This window comes from Cydia strobilella, chromosome 2, assembly GCF_947568885.1.
Source record: "Cydia strobilella chromosome 2, ilCydStro3.1, whole genome shotgun sequence".
NCBI classification, from domain to species: Eukaryota; Metazoa; Arthropoda; class Insecta; order Lepidoptera; family Tortricidae; genus Cydia; species Cydia strobilella.
In genome coordinates, this window is record NC_086042.1 from 5,358,291 (window position 1) to 5,378,373 (window position 20,083).

Sequence of the window (20,083 nt, forward strand, 5' to 3'; positions counted from 1 at the left end):
ATAGTGTTTGGTTGAACTGATTTTTTTATTGAGTGTTAAACAGTAATTATAGGAGATGACAAACTATAACGAGTATGTTCGGTTATTCATGAATCTGTATGACCCATTCTGACCCCAATGAATAACAAGGACCGTTAGCTACTAACTTGTTATTATTGCGTTACTTTTTGAAATATAAGCGTTTTTAACACTTGAAACTATGCAAGTTTCAAGTGTTCATATTGGGATTTATTTGGTGCGCTTTGTAATTATAATCTACTGGGTGTATTGATTGGCTTATGTACTCTCTGGTACACACGCAGGATTCGCAGGAACGATAGTGAGGTGAGGAATCCTAGATTTACAGGAAGTCCATATATGGAAGCTATTTTGATAAATTGTTTAGATTGTACTGATAGATCAGGTTTCCGAGAGGGCTCCATTTACGGCGCCGGATTAATTTGCCACAGCACGGATCGTGTTTTAAGTGCCGACTAATCCTTTTAGTCGAGCATGTTCAAATGATTTGATTAGCCTTAAATGATTGGAATGGTTTTTCACATCATTTCCATCCTGGGAGCTATTTAGGAGGTACTCGAGGAGCGTCAGTATAAAATCGTGTCAAATTCGTACTTGTTCGTCACTATCATCTCACACATGTAGTTGATCAATGTTCAAGAACCGCGGAAGCGATCCGGCCTTTGATTTATTATAGGCATCTCGGAAGAGTTGAGGAATTAATTTAACCTTTATAATATCAGAATATCTTATTATAGAAGTCCTAATTTAGTCACGTTTGACATACACAGAAACAAAGCCGTGGTTGGTCTAGCAGGCGGCTGTGACCGATTTTTCTTTCATTATTACATTTTTAGTCTAACAAGGCGGCCTAGTAATGAACCATTTGGGTCATTGGTCCTCGCCGTTTCCGCCTCTGGTGCTATTATTTTTTGCTTCTATTTGCCGCCAATTGAATAGTCTGACGTAGTAGCCTACAATTACAACTCCAAGTACCTCTATATAATATAAGCACCTCTATGACTGTACTGATTGTGTATTCATATACTCGCGAGTAACGGATTCATCTCGAGGGTTCTACCTACCAGTCTTTGCGTAGGTTGGAGCCAAACAAGTGTTTTAGTGGGGTACACACAGGGTGCAATCGTAAGCAAAAAATTAATCAACTTATTTGCTGACGTTGCCCATGGATGATTATGAACAGAGATCAAATGTCTGTTTTAATTGCTAATTAATTGAAAGAGCTAATTCGCTGAGATCATTGTTAGTGCTTCATTTTCTTTTTTGAAAGCTTTTTCGGAAGATGTAGCAGTTTCACGACTTTAACTCACTAGAAAATTTATTGAGATGTTGTTTTCACCACACCAGCTGGTAAAGGCTCTCTTGATTGTTCAAAAACTTATAAGAAAGTTATGCAAATTTTGAGTTGTTTTCTTATGTTTGCTGGTAGAATTGACTTTTAGATGATGATTTTGAATGATAAATATTTAATAACATTCATTTTGAATCGATTTGCTTTGATTTTGTTTGATATTTTACAGTTAATATTTTCCTTGTGTTGGCGTGGTAAAAAAAATTGTGTTTCACTCGGTGGCAAAATTTGTTTAACCCTCGTGCCTTGAAACCCTCGCAACGCTCAAGAATCCATTTTTCGAACCACTCGCTACGCTCATGGTTCAATTTTGGAATCTTTCGCTTGCTCGGGTATATAAATATTAACACGAGAGGTTAAACAACTTTGCCCCCTTGTACAGAATACAGAACTTTATTGGTAAAAGCAAATTTTACAGGTCACATCTTACATTTATAAAAAAAAATGTACATATTTTCGTTAATATAATGAATTACATATTTCATAACATTTTTAAACTTAAAAAACATTATTAGATTTAAATATAGTTAACATGAATATATATTATTTGTTATACAAGGGTGCAAAGTTGTATTTTACCCGCAAGTGTGGAATTGAAACACGAGCAAGCGAAAGGATTCTATAGTTGAACCACAAGCGAAGCGAGTAGTTCTAAAATAGAATCCTGCGCGTAGCGAGTGTTTCAACACACGAGAAGTAAAATACATTTGCACCCGTGTGTAACACAAAACTTTTCACCTCACTATAGCGAGGAAAGTGCAACATCCACAGGCGTTAGATCATCTTCATCACTGGAATCATTCATTTTTTTACGATATTATAACAGGAAACTCTGGAAGTTGTGTATTTTTACGTGAGTCGGTGAGAAAAGTTTTAAAGTAAAAAATTTGTTGACAATGTTGACATTTCTGACGTATGAAATGTCAACGATGCGTACTTACCGAGCTAGTGAGAGGAAAATAACTATTTATACCTCTAGATACAAATTCTACCTTTTCAAGTAAAAGCGTGAAGAGAAAAAGTAATTAACTAATGACATATTATCTTGTAATACATATATAATATATGGGGCAGTTTCTATAAAAAAAGGGACCTCATTGTCACAGCGATATCGGATCATCGGTAATAATGGCGTAAGCGCCATCGACAATAAGGTCCCTTTTTATAGAAAATACCACATATACAATTAACTTAATAGTCAACAAGTAAAGCTACCTACTCGCGTTCAGGTAAATAAATATAGATAGATAGGCTATTCTTCTTCGTCGTTCCCTCATGACTCATGACTGAGGATCGGGGCAAAAAATACATTATTTTTATTTAAAAGTAATTATATTTCTAAAATTTACAGTTTACAGGATTTATTTACGTATTGCGGTAAATTCATTGCGTAGGCTATTCTTCTTAGTCGTTCCCTCATGACTGAGGATCGGGGCTATAGCTAATGGCAAAAATTACATTATTTTTATTGAAAAGTAATAACATTACTAAAATTTATAGTTTAACAGTATTTATTTACGTATTGCGGTAAATTCATTGCATGTATTTAAGTACTTTAATCAAAAAAGTGAAATACTTTTAAACATGGAAAAAAATGTTTTCCAAGTCATATGCGTCGTTTTTATACTATGAGTTTTATTTATAACAACGATCGGGATATAGGTCAAGCTCTTCTGCGTTAGCTTTGAGCCTAAAGGGGAAAAATTACAGTAGCGCATAATCGCCAGCAGTGACACACTTTGTCCGCTGAACAGGAGATAACACTCTGGGCTGTTTATTTACATAAATAAATGTCAAATGAACCGTGTCGCGATATAGTGTGGATGTATAACACAGCGGCTAAATGACATCGCGTCGATGCGTTTATGTAGGCTAAGCTAATGCACCTCGACACCTGATTAAATTTTACCCGAAATTGTATAAAGTATTTTTTTGTTGTGTGTTATTAATATTGATAAACGATTAAACAAACCTAATGATATCGGTACAAAGATGCAAAAGACAACAAAGACCAATTTACGGATGTCTAAAGTAAACTCGAAGAAATGCTAATAGGCATTGATTAATAAATAAAAATGTGCCGGAATTATAATAAGTATAATATTATTTCTCCTTTGTCGAAAGTATTTTCTCGGTAAAGGAATGTGGGCCGCAATGATTTATGTCTGCAGTATCTGCTATTAATTCGATTTGTTTCTAATATTCTATCTTCCCCACTTTCTCCCATATTGGGCAACTGGTGTCTAAATTTCACAAACAATTGATTTATATGTCCTGCCATTTTCTAATTACGTAATAAAAGATTAATCAATAAAATCTTAATGTATGTTACAAATGTAGATTTAAAAACATTACAATCATTTATTCAGGTAAGCAATATACAACAGTAAATAGAAAGTCCATGTATAGTTCGTGATCAGCAACGCAGGCTTCGTCAAGTGGACACAGGCTTCGTCATGTACTTACAAATGATGTAATCCGCAACAGGCTTTGTCAATCTTAACCACTAAATTATACTACGGCCCAGCGGTCGGCAACCTTTTAGCAGCCAAGGGCCATAGTAACTAACAAAGTTGGCGCGGGCCGCATTTTGTTAATATTTATGACTTTATCAGACATTGTCGTTTGTCAATATTATATACATACAAAATAGCCAGGGAGGCTTGCGGGCCGCAAGCGAGAGGTTCGCGAGCCGCATGGGGCCCGCGGGTCGCCTGTTGCCGACCGCTGAACTAGGCTATGGTGCCACCCCGGACCGTAGCAGGCCAAACGTCCCCATGACACTGGCAGCGTTGCCCCGTTGAAATGCCAAGGAGATCTGTTGGACCAGGTACGATCCGGAGCGAGGATCGCAACCCCTATCTCTCAGTCGCCGACCCAATTCCCACACAAACTCCTTAGCCTCCGCACCCCAAGATTTAAATAAATATACAAATAAATAAATATTGATGGAGCAACATGGTCTCTGTTTTGATTTAATTATGAATGTGACCTTATATGAAGTCATGAATTAAATCTATCAGAGTATTGAAACCGCACATGCCTTTTGAGTTGTGTTCGAATAACGTAAATTTTGGACGCACGTGAATATGCGTTGTTTTATTTTTGTCTGTGGCCCAAATGCATATGTAATAAATAATGTTCGATGCGTGCAGTGTTTCGAAACCCGACTCGGCCATCTGCCCTTGTCCGTAGGTTTTTTTATGATTGTTTACTTCTGGGCATAGAGTAACTTATACTAGAGCGGTACTGTCATAGAAACATTTTGTAACCCCAGTAAATTCACTGCCATCTGTCGACACACTTTAAAACTAAAAATGAAGATTTATAAAAAAAAAGATAAAATGTATTTAAATATGGATATTTTTTTTTTTTTGCATTTATTATTTTTATGATTTTGACCCATGTTCTTTCACTGATATGCGTTAAAATTGTTAAATAACAAACGAAACCGTCAACGCCATCTATACGACAGTAGGCCAAAGCCAGTAGCGCCCTCTGAACGAGAATCAAATTTTCTTGATTTTTGAGGCACGTTTTTTCCTTAGACTGTATCCATCTATTACGGAGTTATATCTATCTTTGCTTCTGGGTACTATTGTACATAAGTGAGTGGACATTATCGTTTTAGAATAGCTAATTATGTTTTATTCTTGTTTCAGGTAAACAAATAGCTTACGTGAAATCTGTGCAAAATATTTGAGGTGAGGCCTTATACATGATAGTAAATACTAAATACCGTTTTATATACTGATTTTAATCAATACGTATAGCATGAGTTATTTATAATATTTAATTCGAAGCGTGGAGCTGTTACTGACGTTCTCATGAAATGATTCGAATTGATCGTCTCCTGCTGTCATCAAATCCTGTAGTTTCTTGTAACTAAGAAATGTTAATCCATTTAAACTCAGTCTAATGTAAATTTTCTTTAGGCTAAGTATTTTTTTCTCTTTTACTGCGTGATTTCTAAAGTTTTCTCGGTCCTCCATGTTGACTTATCATGTTATTGTAGTTCGTTCGCTGCTTTAAACATAATTTATTAAAATCTATTCGATCTATCTTAATGTTACACGTACTGTATGGTGGAGGCTTAAAAGCCGTGTCGAGCAGTCGATCCTATGCAGGGCAGTCGAACTGGCTCGGACATATGTCGGCGTTCGCTCCTGCGTTTCCACCCGTAGCGCTATCGAGTTAGAGTCACTTGTGGTAGACCGCAGGAGAGAGGCGCGCAGCGGTGGGGTCCTCGCACCGGTCCGCTCTACGCCTCCCTTCAGTCAGTTTAGTAGCAGCGGTGCACGCACACCGCACGCACAGTTCTCGCGCGCGCAACGAGAAGGTACGAGTATGCATGCGATCACGCACTGGCTTCCGGTGCCCTCTCGACCGATACCGAGCAATCCCGGCTAATGGGTCCCGCACTTATCGGACTTTGTGTTGTGCACCGAGTGCCCTGTGGAGCCAGTGTATACGATCCGGTGCCTAGATCGCAGTGAAATACCCAGTGCCATTTAATGAGCGGAAACGTGTTGATCTAATTTATCACACTAATAGTGTAGTGTTTATTTCTCTTTACGATAAAACGGATACTGTAATTTATATACAAACAAACTCAGTGTCTCATGTGATCTGTATATCACATTTAACCATACAGGCTCGACGCATTCATACATAATTAATGTGTTTTGGCCTTGTTGTCGTAGCTTAATTGAAAAGAATAATACATGTTTAAAATTATTGCAATGAGAAAAAAAAATCGGATTTAAATATTGTAGACTAAACAGAAGTCACGAAATAATGTATTATAATCTCGTGTAAATAGCTTGCATTGTAATATTGTATTAACCTAGAAAAGTCGCGGTTAGATAGCGATAATATGTCGGTGGCGGTGCAGCTGGGGTGTAGACAGGCGAGGATGTGTCCGCCGCGGGCCATATGGCAGCAGCGCTAGTAGCCTTATTAGGGACGCATCCAAGGCGACACTCGATGCACTTATACGGCGTAATTGCTTCACGAAACGGGCTAACGTACAAAACTCTTTATCACCACTTAATAACGGATACTTAACATTTTTAAAAGATCTTTGAAAACTGTAGAGTATTGAAAGCGGTTAAAGTTTGACCGGCTGCGTAACTGCATAAGAGATAAGGTAGGGCAAGCGGTTTGCGAGTAAGTTATGCAAGCGAGACGAGCGGTGGAGCGCTGCACGGCGGGCACGGCCTGGCGGGGCGGTTCGTTGACCAGTGCGTTGTCCCGCCGCGCGCGGCTGCCGCGAAGGTCGCGGCCCACAGATATCCATGCACCACACGCTGCACCTTCACCACTATCCGCAGAAATACTTCGCCAACTCCCGTCGTCCCTAATTAGATCAACACGTCACCGTTCCCTCCTTTTATATGTACAGGTAGAGCAGCTATGTGTTCACTGTGTTCAGTGCTGAAAGTTTGATTGTGAAACTAGTTATTTTTAATTGATAGTGGAATTTTTGATCTCAAAATGGTGACTTCGAGAATACCGGCTTATTCTCTCAATTCGGAGTTCAACAGGGAGTTCAGAAGTTTCCGCATAACGCGAGCGACGCCGCGGTCGAGCCTATACGCGCCAGCCATTGTCCCCATCCACGAGTACCCTAGGGTCAGCGTTCACGAACGAAGGGAGGCGCTCAAAGCGGCGCTCGCCAAAGCGTGGTCATCCAAGAGCAGCGAAAAGAAAAAGCACGACACGTGGACCGTTCCCAACGAACAGAGCCGGACTGGTATCATGACCGCAGATTTCACCAACAAGCCGCAATATAAAAACGGCGTCAACGGCGAAGACGTTTCACGAGTTGCACTCGTCAAACATGAATTCGAAAGCAAAGATGTGGAACGTAGAGAATCGTTCGACAATCGGGTGGAAGGCGGTCAGCCTGCAAGCTTTAGTTACAGCCGGCTCAACGGGAACGGTATAGACATACAAGAAACTCTCAAGAAGGGCTGTGATAAAGGTTTACACAGTAAACATTTAGGCTATACAGACTACTCAAATAATGTTCCTAAATGTAAAACTAGTTTCGAGAACAACTTCCTCAAGCAGAACCACGAGGATCGTTACGGAAAACGAAACGGGTACGACGTGGTACTGAAGCGTACTGATAGAGACTTAAACCTTAACAGTGTCGAATACAGCAGCCTAAATGGCGACACTTACGATTCTTTGAAGTATTCGCGAACTGCGAACGGAACAGAATCAGTGCAATATAAAAGTTACGGTAAGGCAGACACCGTTAAGAGTAAATTGCTCAGCACAGATAGTCCGAGAAGCGTAACGTCTTGCAACGGAGAAAAGTTGAATGGGTACGGAGGAGCCGAACGACGCAGCGCCAAAGAGCAACAGAGGACGCTGACCAGCGGCTCCAAGTCCGTCGTGGAGCAGCGCCTGGCCGAGCGGCTCGAGGTCAAGGTGGCCGAGCTGCCGGCGCTGTACCTCGGCGTCGACTCGTGGACGCCCAAGTCCCACGCCTTCCAGAAGAGCATGCGCGAACACGAGTGGAGCGTATCGTATGTAACACTATTTTGCCAAGGAGCAATGCATTTTCATGTTCTTTACTAACAACCACTTTCCTAATATCTTTCCGACGTTCGTCTGATAGTCTGTGATTTCATATTTGTCAGGAATTTATTAGTAAATACTGACGGATTAACGCCAAGCGGTGTCAACGTGAATGGCAATAATAAACTAGGTTTGCGATGCCCGAGTGCATCGACTTGCTACGGGTCTGGAGCGCGCGAGCCGGTCCCTGCACATGTTTCGCTAACCATGCACCAACTTACCATAAATACTCTACCCGTCTTACTCCGTTTCTATTTACCGTGAATAAATTCCAATTCGTAGATATTTCTTTCTTTAACATTTCACACTTCCTCATGTTAGAAAAACGACAGTTATTTATCATACGATTTTTTTTAGTATAGGAAATTTGTTAGATAGGTATTGATGTATTGTTCAGATTATGCTATTTGTTTCGCTTTCGTAAAAACTAGTGCCTACGTCAATTCTTAGGATTAGTTGTCAAGCGGACCTCAGGGTCCCATGAGCCGTGTCAAAATGTCGGGATAACGGGAGGAAGATGATGGTGATGTTTTATTTACTGTTAGAAGTATTAGAACAAATTAAATTATTTACAGAAAATACTTTAATTTGTTTTTATTTTAAGTAGAAACACTCTAATATATAAATTATAAACTGAAATAAATGTAATATACTAAGAAAAAAAACCGGCCAAGTGCGAGTCTGACTCGCGTTCCAAGGGTTCCGTATATTACACAATTTAAACAATGTATTTTTTATGTGAAATGTCTTTGAAAAACCTGTAGGGGTCGGATCAAAAACTAAGTAATTAAGTCCGACTCACGCTTGAATGCACATTTCTAATAGGTTTTCCTGTGATCAACAGATGGCCTTGGGTAAAGATTTTGTGTATTCTTTTCAAAATTTTAGACCCAGCAGTTTCGGAGATAAAGGGGGAATGGTCATTTTTTGCCTACTTTCTTGAATAACTTTTCAACTTTATCCTAAAATTATAAAAAAATTATATTTGAGATTCCCACAATGAGCTCTTTCATTTGATATATAACACGATATAGTTTGAAAAACTTAATTTTTTAATTTACTCATTTACCCCCCAAAAGTAGCCCTCATGTTTAAAATTCATTTGTTTGCGTTACATGTCCGTCTTTGGGTCACAAACTTACATATGTATACCAAATTTCAACTTAATTGGCCTAGTAGTTTCGGAGAAAATAGGCCATGACAGACGCACGAGTGATCCTGGGTTCCGTTTTTTCCTTTTGAGGTACGGAACCCTAAAAATTACCAAGGCCTCAAGTGCCCCAGGCTGGAATCGAACCAGCGTTTACTTCAGTTTATGATGTTTTATTTGTTTCCGATTAGAATTATCCTTATGTAAATGAAGTCAACATTTATATGAATATGTTCGGCGACAAAATTAGAATAAATTACGTAGATACCTACATTCTCGATCGTAAATTGAATTACTTAGGTTCGATTGCTCCAAACCGTCTGTCACCGTTAAAGCGTTCGCTAAATTTATTGTATAGGAATTTTCATGGTACTCGGTTGAGTGATATTGACCAGTCTGTTAAGTATGGTTGGTGCAACTGGCCCTTATAAATTGTGGTCATTCGACGATGCGGTCTGATAGAATTGCCCATGTTTCGTAAAGAGCAACTAACCAACATACGGTATTACGTAATAGCTACTATACGGAAGTACAAGTTGCATACCTATCAGCAGATTCTGACGTCCTTAATTAAGTATCATATAACGGAATGAAAAATATTTTATTATTACTCACGATCCCTATAGAAATCTACTGAGGATCCAAAATCGCGATACAAAAAAGGCCTTGGAGACTGAGCCACGTGCTTTTCAGGGTGATTCCATCCTTAAGAAACTGCATACTCGTGGTCAGAAAGAGATAAACAACCATTATAAAAATTTACTAACCTAATTACAGCAGCTTACTCAATTTAAAAAACTTTCAGTGTCCCTGGTACGCATTAAATACCTTACTTCGATTCTTCTTAAGCCGATACGCTACATTCTTTAGCAAAATAATCTGTTTGCTCATAATACAATTTTATAATTCAAAGTGACAGTCTCCGAGAAGTTTGGCCGGTTGTGCAAATTGTTGCACAATTTAGCGTGAGTCACCATCGTTGCGCTTTATTCCATCCTGCTGCTGCCCGGGTTGCTTAACCTCGCTACTCTTTACCGCAATTTCGCCGCCGTAATGGTAAACTCACATTGAAGTCAAATATTCATTAAAACCATTTAATTTTCGTCAAATATAATCTTGTACACATTTTTCATAATTGTGGGTTTTATTAACATAAGTAGTTTTGTATTGTGTCTTAATGTGAAATTTTCAACTGTAATTTTCGTGGTCATGTTTTCGAAGAATCACTTCGGCTCACTCAATGGCACTATCGGGTATACTCGGGATAACTGGATACGTTATCAAAATCTGCTACCACTTCTACAAATCTCTATCTATGTATGTCTATGACATTCATTTTATGTTAAAATTAAAACAGCTTTCTAGTTTAATCTGCACCGAAAGAGAAATGCTCGCACACTCGCGCTCTAAAGGCATTAATTACTTCTATGGCAGAAATATCACCGGCCGTGGTCTAAAGGGTATCAAAATTATTTTAACTAATAAAGCTACATTTTTCACTAATATTGTTACTAAATACTACTAGTGCGTGACTTTAATGAGCTATCAGTCACGTAAGTAAATGCCGCAATAGTTAATTGTTTTCTAAATATATTTAAAATCTGTAATAACAAACTAATGGCACAATGAAACGTAGATGTATTCGTCCATTGAGATTAATTTCGATAGTTTGCAGCAAATGTTTCAAGGTCTTGTTCTGCTTAGCTGATCGGAAATGATATGTTAACTCCGTTATCTGATTGTAATGTGTCTTTGTACCACTTCTCTTGTCACCCTCATATGAGCACTGCAACGCTGTAGTTATTGTTATGGCCTAGAGAGGTGTAGAGAAAGTGTCTTCAATATGTTGTGGTGAAGCTTTGTGGCTTCTCCGCAACATAATGAGACAATTTCACTAAATAATTTGTGAAAATATATCGAATAGGTTAATAATTGAAATCAGTTAGGTATTTCGCTCAGACATGCTCAATTCAGGGAAGTCGTAACGGGGAATAATATCTTAACGTAACTGTTATTCATTTAACGTAATACCTGCTAAATAAGTAATATTCATTAACGTGTACTTACGCCTGAACCGTAATGACGAGCGTTTTAAAAGCACAACGCGCAAAGCACACATAACATTAATATAAATTAAGATAAAGACTTAGGAATATTGCTCTTATTATTTAGGCATAAATAATGTGTATAACCTTTTCAGTCAATGCGCTTACATTTATGATGGATAGAAAAGATAGTTTGTTTGGTTCGTATGTCGGACAAATGTCTAATGTGGGTCCGATCAACTTTCACTGTAGACTGACTGGTCCCACTCGGTACCACAAACACGTGCCCGCATACCCAACAACGAACGTCTCTTGCATATTTTTATGCAATTTCTTTACGACTTCTAACGTAACAATTAAAATCGGTTAGAATAATCTCGTATTCAACATTAGGCAGTGGGCGGCACCTAAAAATTGTCAGGCGATTAGTTATAAATAATAGTCTCAGCTTAATGCAAGGTGTTTGTTTATTGCAGCGCGATTCGCTAACTAATTAGGTACCTACCGGTATATTTTAAAGTCACATTTCGTAATAAACTAATTTGCCTAAAGGTAATCATATATTTTCTATTGGTTTGTTAATTGAGAGTAACTATAACACTGATTTAAACTTTCACGTTCTTTACTCATTATTATTTTTAATAATGAGAGTAAGTATGTTAACTTGTGATTCCATATATTGTTGTTGATAAATAACGAAACTATCGTAATTATAACTAAAGCTAAACTAAGTATTAGAGCAAAAGTAATTAGGTAATTACCTATAAAATGCGTACATCCGACGGCACATGGTGAAATCGTTAATTCGGTAGTCAGTCTAATTTGTTTAGCGCTAGAAAGGAGTCATGGTTGTCATTGACCCGACGACCGCCGGCGCGGGCGGTGTTTTTTAGTCTCGCCCGTACTGACACAGTTCACAGTATCTGCCCATCCGGCACGGCCTTGTCGGCGGCCGACAACCGTCCAACTTGACACCAAATACAAACAATTTTCCAACTATGGAAATATTTCCACACATAACTGGCGCACTGCTCAAGAATGTGCTCTCTATAGATATCGAAGTTTTAATATTTGGATTTGATTCCTTGTACTTCAACGGAAAATTAATTGTAAAACATATATATTTTTATTTGCAATATTCCTCGGACAAGTAATTCACTTGTTAGTCCATATCCATGCAATTCAGAACTTACGGTTCCTCCACTTTGACTATCAATTTCTGATTTCGTTATTTCTTTTAAAATGTAGTTGGTCCCATACATAGGAATAGACATGACGTCGGCTAAAGTTGCAAACTTCGTAACTCCTGTCCAGGAGTTGTGAGGTTGGAGACTTCAGCCGACGGTGTGATCCTTACAAAAACGGGCTCGATTAAGATAAAGAAAAAAACCGGCCAAGTGCGAGTCGGACTCGCGCACGAAGGGTTCCGTACCATTACGCAAAAAACGGCAAAAAAATCACGTTTGTTCTATGGGAGCCCCCCTTAAATATTCATTTTATTTAGTTTTTAGTATTTGTTGTTATAGCGGCAAGAGAAATACACCATCTGTGAAAATTTCAACTGTCTAGCTATCACGGTTCATGAGATACAGCCTGGTGACAGATGGACAGCGGAGTCTTAGTAATAGGGTCCCGTTTTTACCCTTTGGGTACGGAACCCTAAAAAGAGGTATTACCGGCTCACAATTGACGTGAAACCTTGACCGGACGTGGTCGTGTCACGTTGGGTTATGATTTCGTAACCGAGTCGAGTCGCAGTTTCGGCCCGAGATCGATTATGGTCATTGTGCCTCGACGTTTTACTCTCGGTTTCACGATCTGAACTTGTAAATAGTTTTTGCTTGTTCTGTTCTAGGTATGTGTCTCTATATTTTGAATATACCTATTATGACAGTGATTCGTCTATTCGTAGTATAATATAATTCGTCATTGTTTCTTGATCTAATCTGTTTATTTATTTTTATACAATAGTCTCCGCCGACAACAACGATGCTTTTAACATTTACCATTCCAAATACCTACTTTTAGTCAACCAGAACTATTTGATAGCTTTAATAAATAATTATATTAATGGAGTTTCCGGTGGCTACAATATAATTGGAACTGACGTAGATATTAAGTTTAATAACCGAGAAATAACGAGCCGTAAAGGAAATCAATTGCTTTTCCTTCTCAATATACTGCCATGAAATGTCTAATTACCTCCACCAGTAAGCAGTGTTTACATATACTTGAACATGTGTTACAGGTTCCAAGTTACATACTCATGTAGTTACGTAGAGTCGGCTTTCACCTTCGGCGAGCAAGCACCTCAGGTTGCCCGTCGTAATTAAAGCTCCTTAACCGGCACTTTTACGAGAAGAGCGGAAGGAACCGACCGACCTGGCGCTTTCCATTCCACCAATTAAAAAGAAAACAAGGCCTTAATGAGCGAAATTAAGCCAGCCGTTAATAAAATTCATAAAGAGAACTTTCAGATGTTTTAAATCACGAGCTGCAACATCTCGTCACTGATGTGAATTTGTCGTAAGCATTAGTTTCTTAAGAGATTCACAAGCCGGTTTTCGCAGTAAACATTACAGATACCGCGAATCGATAATGTTGACGTCGTCAGTCGCTGAAAGTGAACGCTGTGTGTTTGTATTCGCGACGTATTCGTTGGACACTGACGCTTGGCTTTATCCATCATTGAAACGCCCTGGGTGACTGCCGGTCGCGGCGCGCCGACGCGACAATACCAGCTATTCAACGGAAGTACGTAAACGTGCCTTCAATATTTTATATTCAAACTAATCTGATAATGACTTACCTCCTGTTGCTAAAATTATTCAAGCACGTCACAGTTCGTCAGATTTAACTTACTTGCAGTTTCATGCCTATTTAAAACAATAATATTTCGTAATGCACCTGCATTGTAATGCCCAACTTCATTATGCACGTGCAGAATCGATCACATGAGCTGCCATTGAGACGTGTTCAAGTTCAACGTGTGGTGCTAAACACAATGTGACATTTAAATGCTGCCATTTATTAGCGGCCGCCCGCGCAGCTCTGTTGGCGTTAGTTGACGACTCGACCGAGCTCGGAATTGGATCGTTTGTGAATGCAGATAACTTAATCTAACGCCATATGCCGCATATGGACATCCATCTATCGTTCTGTTTACGGCTTTTTTTAATGCAAGTTCCCATTTCCCAACTTCGAATTGTTATACAATGAATTTATTTTTTATTTTATTTATTTGGGATCACCAACACTGAAAATTAATCTCGCTCTAAGCGATTATGCTTAAGTACATTATTCTCAAACAGAATTTTATAAGTAAGTTTATCTCTAAGAGATGATAATATAATCTTATACATAGGTAGTCAAAATAAAATGGTTTTTCGTAACTTTGTTACTATTTGAAGGGTCAAATAATGGATGACGTTCATTTCGTATAAATAACTAGCGACCCGCCCGGGTTACACAAAAACTTTACAAATTATATAAAACCTTTATCCTCAAGAATTACTCTATTGATAGGTGAAAAGCGCATCAAAATCCGTTGCGTAGTTTTAAAGATCTAAGCAAACATAGGGACAGACAGACAGCGGAAAGCGACTTTGTTTTATACTATGTAGTGATGATTCAGCTACTCGTTACTAGATGTCACCACTTTGTCCATATCTTCCAACAAATGATTTTAAGATTACCACTCTCTACTTAAAATTGACATAATCTCAGACTTCTAGTCATGTATGCCATATTTAACCCTTTAATATCCCCTTGGTCGGTAAACCAATTACGTAAAGTTAATTCCATTATAGAAGTGAGAGCGCCACTTACACATTCTTGTAGTTGCAGTTCACGTCAGTTGGCCATTCATTCCCTACCTTCTTCTTAACCGGTACATATTTGTATTTAAGATTAAATTCGACCATGATGTATATAGAAAAATTAGACGAGGAGTGTGATGATAGTGTTCGATTGATAAGGGTTTTCGACACGCTTCTCTATAGTCCACAACACATGCGGGTTTGTTGGTAAGTGACATTACCAGTCTGAAACCAACTCATGGCGTGACGTTCACGCCCGTCGGAAACTCAGAAACGAAACCTGTTTTGTTTGCAAGACCCTGTCTACTTTTCATCAATCCGAATAGTTTATGCCTACGAACCGTAAAGAGATTTTCAATATTAGGTGCATGCAAATTTAAGGTCAAGGTAAGCTGTTCTCAACAAAGTTAACTCATTGCACCTATATCCCTATCTGAAACACGCGATCTAAAGATAACCTCGTGGGTTTTTTATTCATAATAATATTATCAAGATAGATTGTTCAGTTAGGTATGAAGTTAGTTGACGCACCGTTTGCAAACGCGAATTTATTGTATGTTGCTGTATCTAAGCAATCATGCCGCGCGTGCGACAGTGGTCGTGTGCTGAGTCGATTGGCAGTACGCCGGTGACCGCAGCCCACGGCAGGTTCCTGTCAAGTGTGGCGTACTCTTGACATGCCTTGCTTCGCTTTACAATGGCAGTTCCTCTCGACCCTCTATCGCAACATTCGCTATCATTCAAAGAAACAGTCGACCGCGATACACGTCATCTGTTAACCTTGGCTTGCTGACTATTCATTTTGTGTGTGCCCGACAGTGCAGCGGATTTAGTGCTAACGTTTTACGGTTTATTGATCAATGTATACTTTCATATTGTAGCTATTATACTTGTTAAATGATGAGTGAATAGAAAAGAACTTGATAAATGGCATTGTTATATACATATGTTTCACTGTAATCACCAGTGGACTCTAAGGTTATTAAAGGCCTAGGCACGGGGCGACGTCGTTGGGCTGCTCTATGCGCGGTCCTACGCGTCTGCTGCGTGCCGCCTCCCGACCAACTCGCGCAGCTCATAGACCCTCACTCCGCTGGCAGAGGACGATCGACAACGTTAGTAACAGCTCCACGTTCCTAGTACGCTCTAACCTCACCTCAACATTATTTGTATACGATTCGTTATCGTGTTACCTTTTCACTAACCCCCTACAGCCTATTGATCGATGATTTCGCAGCTCGGAGCACTCGTGGAGGCGGCGAAATGAACGCTCCAAACGTTCGCATCACAGGCGATCGCCGACTTCACACAGGCGGCGGAGACATCACCGCGACGAGTCTTCACCTCGTTCACCCCCGGAACAGGTCAGTAACCGTTCCTTATTTCTTACTTTAAGGAGAAGTATGAAAGGATTTTTTTCTTTATACCCAACGCTCGTCATCACCACAAGTGTTCACCCGAAAGCCTGTCTGTTAGTTGGTCGAACATAACGTTAGCTCGTGTACCTGTCGAATGCAAAATGCGGAACCAGAATAAAGCGCGAAACGTCAGCGCGCCCGTTTGGGATAACGTGCGGGACGGGTTTGGATTGTAAACGCGCGTGCGCCTTCGCCCGTGAAGATGTGCGCGAGAGACGGCGACCTCCTCGCGCTTGCGCCCGTTCTATTTGCGTTCGCCTTCGTCAGTTGGTACGCCTTCAGTCAGTCGCGAAGCTCTGCCGGCCGCCTGGCGCGCTTCTCCCGACGCCCCGAAATACTCGCCCGCCGAGCCCGGCCGCGCGCGAGCGCGAGCCATGGCTGACCAACCGTCGCGTCCGCCGCCTAACAATTTACTCTTCTGCGGGCCCCCGCCCGCCCTTCCACCCGTTCTTCTCTTACCGGCAAACTACCCTCTCGAACCACCCGCACTGCCTGCGCAACCTGACAGTGCCCCAAGGTTAACAAACAATGAGAATACTCTGCACGAAATAAACAACGTGGGTGTGCCAACTTACAACACTCAATTTGAAACACATGCGGATGACCCCGAGCTACAGAAGGACCTTTATACGCAGCCTGTGTTACCAGCATTCAATAGCAATTTTAGAAGAACAAATAGTTTCGATGCGTCATACATATACGATGAATTAGAAAATGAAATTGAAATTAAACCACGGCTGTGTAGGTCTGAGCCAGACTTATCTAGATGTGGGTTGATGGTTGAACCTGAAGTTTTTGTAGAATATGAACCCCACGACACTGCTCCACTTGTACTTAATAATCCGTTTTATGACGGATCATACGCCCTAGGTCCCGCGCAATACAGCCAGCCAATTGTCATGTTACCTGATGATTACATGGCGTTTGAAGACTGCTTCGTGCCAACGTGGGATTATAAACCAGGAGAATTTATTCAGAGAGAAATGTATTTTGACAGTGTACCCATGATACCGTCCAACGATCCTTGGGCCATTATGCAGTATGGTACAGACAATGCTGCATTTGAATATTACACTCCTCATTACGACGAAAACGCAATTGGAGATCATAAAGATATTCATTACATGCCATTGAGTGACATAGAATATGCGATACCTCAATACATGAGTTTGCCAGTGGTAGAAGAACCTAAAGTTGAAACGTTTACGGATAGTCATAGTCAACCGTCAGCAACAACAACTACTGTTAATAACGAACAAACCGAAGACGACAAAAGTTTACGAACTGAAGACGATCAAAGTTTACGAACTGAAGATGCAACAACAACTTGTCTTTTAAATGTTTCTAATCAAGAAACTGGCGATAATGAAAAAGTCTGCGGTGTAGACTCTATCTCCGATAACAGACAATCATCGGTCCAAAGTGAAGGGTCGTTAATTGCAGATACCTCGATCGATGTTACGTCTAGCTTGGCATTCGTACCGACCAGCCAAAGTTCAGAGACGCCCCTGGGCGGCGACGCCACCAGCGACGACGACACGTCCCCGTCCTCCACCGACTACCACGAGGCTTCTGCTCTCGACCTACCTCAAAGTCTCGACGAACTGTCTTCTTGTGAAAGCACAGACTTTTCACAAAGTAGGGACGAGGTTTCGCCGCTTATTCCTAATCCACCAAAATTTAACGAAATAGTGCCAAGTGATGTTAGTAACAGTGTGAAAGATGAAAACTTAGTTCCAAATAAAACACCAGTTAATATTCCTAATCAGCTCATTCCAAATAACAACAACGTGATGCCTATAATTAACATAACTAATAGTATACCAGATAGAATAGACTCTAAAACAGATGTCACGCCAAGCATATCAGTTGAAAAACACGCCATTGTACCTGTCTTTGAAAATCATGAACAAGTTACAAAAGTGAGTGAATCGTTATACTGTAATAATAATAATGAAAAAAATATAGAAGCTTGTCAAATTGTGAATACCAGTGCTGTAAAAGTCAGTGTCCCCGAAATATCGCCTATAACACCGCCGCATCCGCCGGCAGTGCCGTCTTCTTGGTTAACTAATAGCAAAACATCGGTCGGTGACAATGAGAAAGGTGCAGTGCCTTACACATCACCACAGATACAAATAGAACATGTAGAGGCGTCAACAGTAGTGGAAAAGGATGCTAAACTTCCGCCGAAGCAGCGATCTTTCGAGAGCAAGCCGGCTCCAGCGGAGCCCAAACCTTCCTGCTCTTTTGTTCCTCTTGTTGTACCACCACACGTGCCCCAATTCAAGCCGCAAGAACCACCTAAAGAAGTAGAGGTCAGACTCATATTTAACTTTAAAAAGTGTGTTTATACAACTACAAAAAATAAATATTTAGTCATTATATTATTATTAGACATTTCTGAATCAAGTATGACCGCTGTTTAAGTAGAAGATATATGTACGCATTGCGCTACTGCTACTAGCATTCGTGAATATTGAGAGCATGTGTATCTATTTTTGCATATTATCAGGTCAAGGACTGGTATTCTTAACAATCAGATATTTAACCACGCTGTTGAAACCACTGCATTAAATGTTTTAACTAATGAAATGCAGAATGCATTGCTGTTTCGTTATATAATATTTTACACAATAACAAAATCATATGCATGTATGTCCTCGTTAAGATGTTAAATTCAAATTAATTAGAATGGCAATTTTAGGTTAATTCCGCATATTTCCGGTGTTTATAGTTGGCTTATATCATGACATGAATATAAACGCATTGATTTTTTTATGAAGCCTTCAGCTGTAAACAAATGCACGTACATGACAACGAAAATAGTCTTAGCAGCTGGTACAAGCATGTGATTCCAATGGCGCTCGCTAGATGGCGCCACGTGGCGCATATTCGCGCATTAAAAACAACGCATGCGCACAGGAATAGTATCGCGACGATCACCTTCACCTAGGCGAAGCACCGCACACCCGTTGTTATGATTACACACGACCCTCCAACGCGCGCCGCCCACTCGATGAGAGGACAAACCTTTATCCATGCACTGACATGAGAAAGTAGGTACCCTCAACACCTCACTTTATGAAATTTCGTTTATTTGTCACCTACAACCGCTACATCCAATACCAAGTCATATTTTTATACAACAGTAATAACCAGACGTTTTGGACGATTGTTTTGCGCTCTGTCATGTTTTATTGCATCTGGCGTTTAGCAGTTTGTGCATTCTATTGATACTGAAATTACTGAATGGCGCTTTGTATATCGATAACAACTTTCCAAGCGCGAATAGTAGTAATGTACCAAAATAGGTTTTGCATTTTAGGTAGGTAGGTAAATTTGTGATAGAGAACCTCGACCTATGATGGCGGTCCCCGCTTCCCGAGTGTCATTTACAAACTGTAACCGAAGCCAGGGTCCAAAACAAAGGAGTCCACAAAAGCGTAACGACCTTTGCCTCTCTATATAGACGAGGAGCACTCGTCCGCAAGGGTGGCATGTTAGTATGCATTTCCGGAAAACTAAAATTGATAATTTACTAGATAGCTCTAGGTTTCATCCTACCTGTAACTAAAGCCTTCGTCTCGATTATGCCGTACGCTGCATTGTGTAGACATAGAGTATTCCCATACAATCTGACGCTATTTAGCACCGTGCGAAGTGCATGGTGGGGGTAAGTAAAGCGATCG

At 40.0% G+C, this 20,083-nt stretch overlaps 1 protein-coding gene across 6 annotated transcripts in view; it reads left to right on the forward strand.

The window, feature by feature from the left end:
* Positions 1-20,083, forward strand: part of LOC134750648 (serine/threonine-protein kinase Doa) — a 69,887-nt gene that overhangs the window by 31,858 nt on the left and 17,946 nt on the right. For 2 of the 6 annotated variants that reach the window (XM_063685907.1, XM_063685914.1), the window contains one exon: positions 16,211-16,337. In XM_063685907.1, the coding sequence (XP_063541977.1) occupies positions 16,211-16,337 (127 nt within the window). Of the gene's footprint in view, positions 1-5,580; positions 5,709-6,773; positions 7,909-16,210; positions 16,338-16,374; positions 18,710-20,083 lie in introns of those variants that run through there. The other 4 variants (XM_063685886.1, XM_063685870.1, XM_063685891.1 and 1 more) reach the window with 3 other exon arrangements.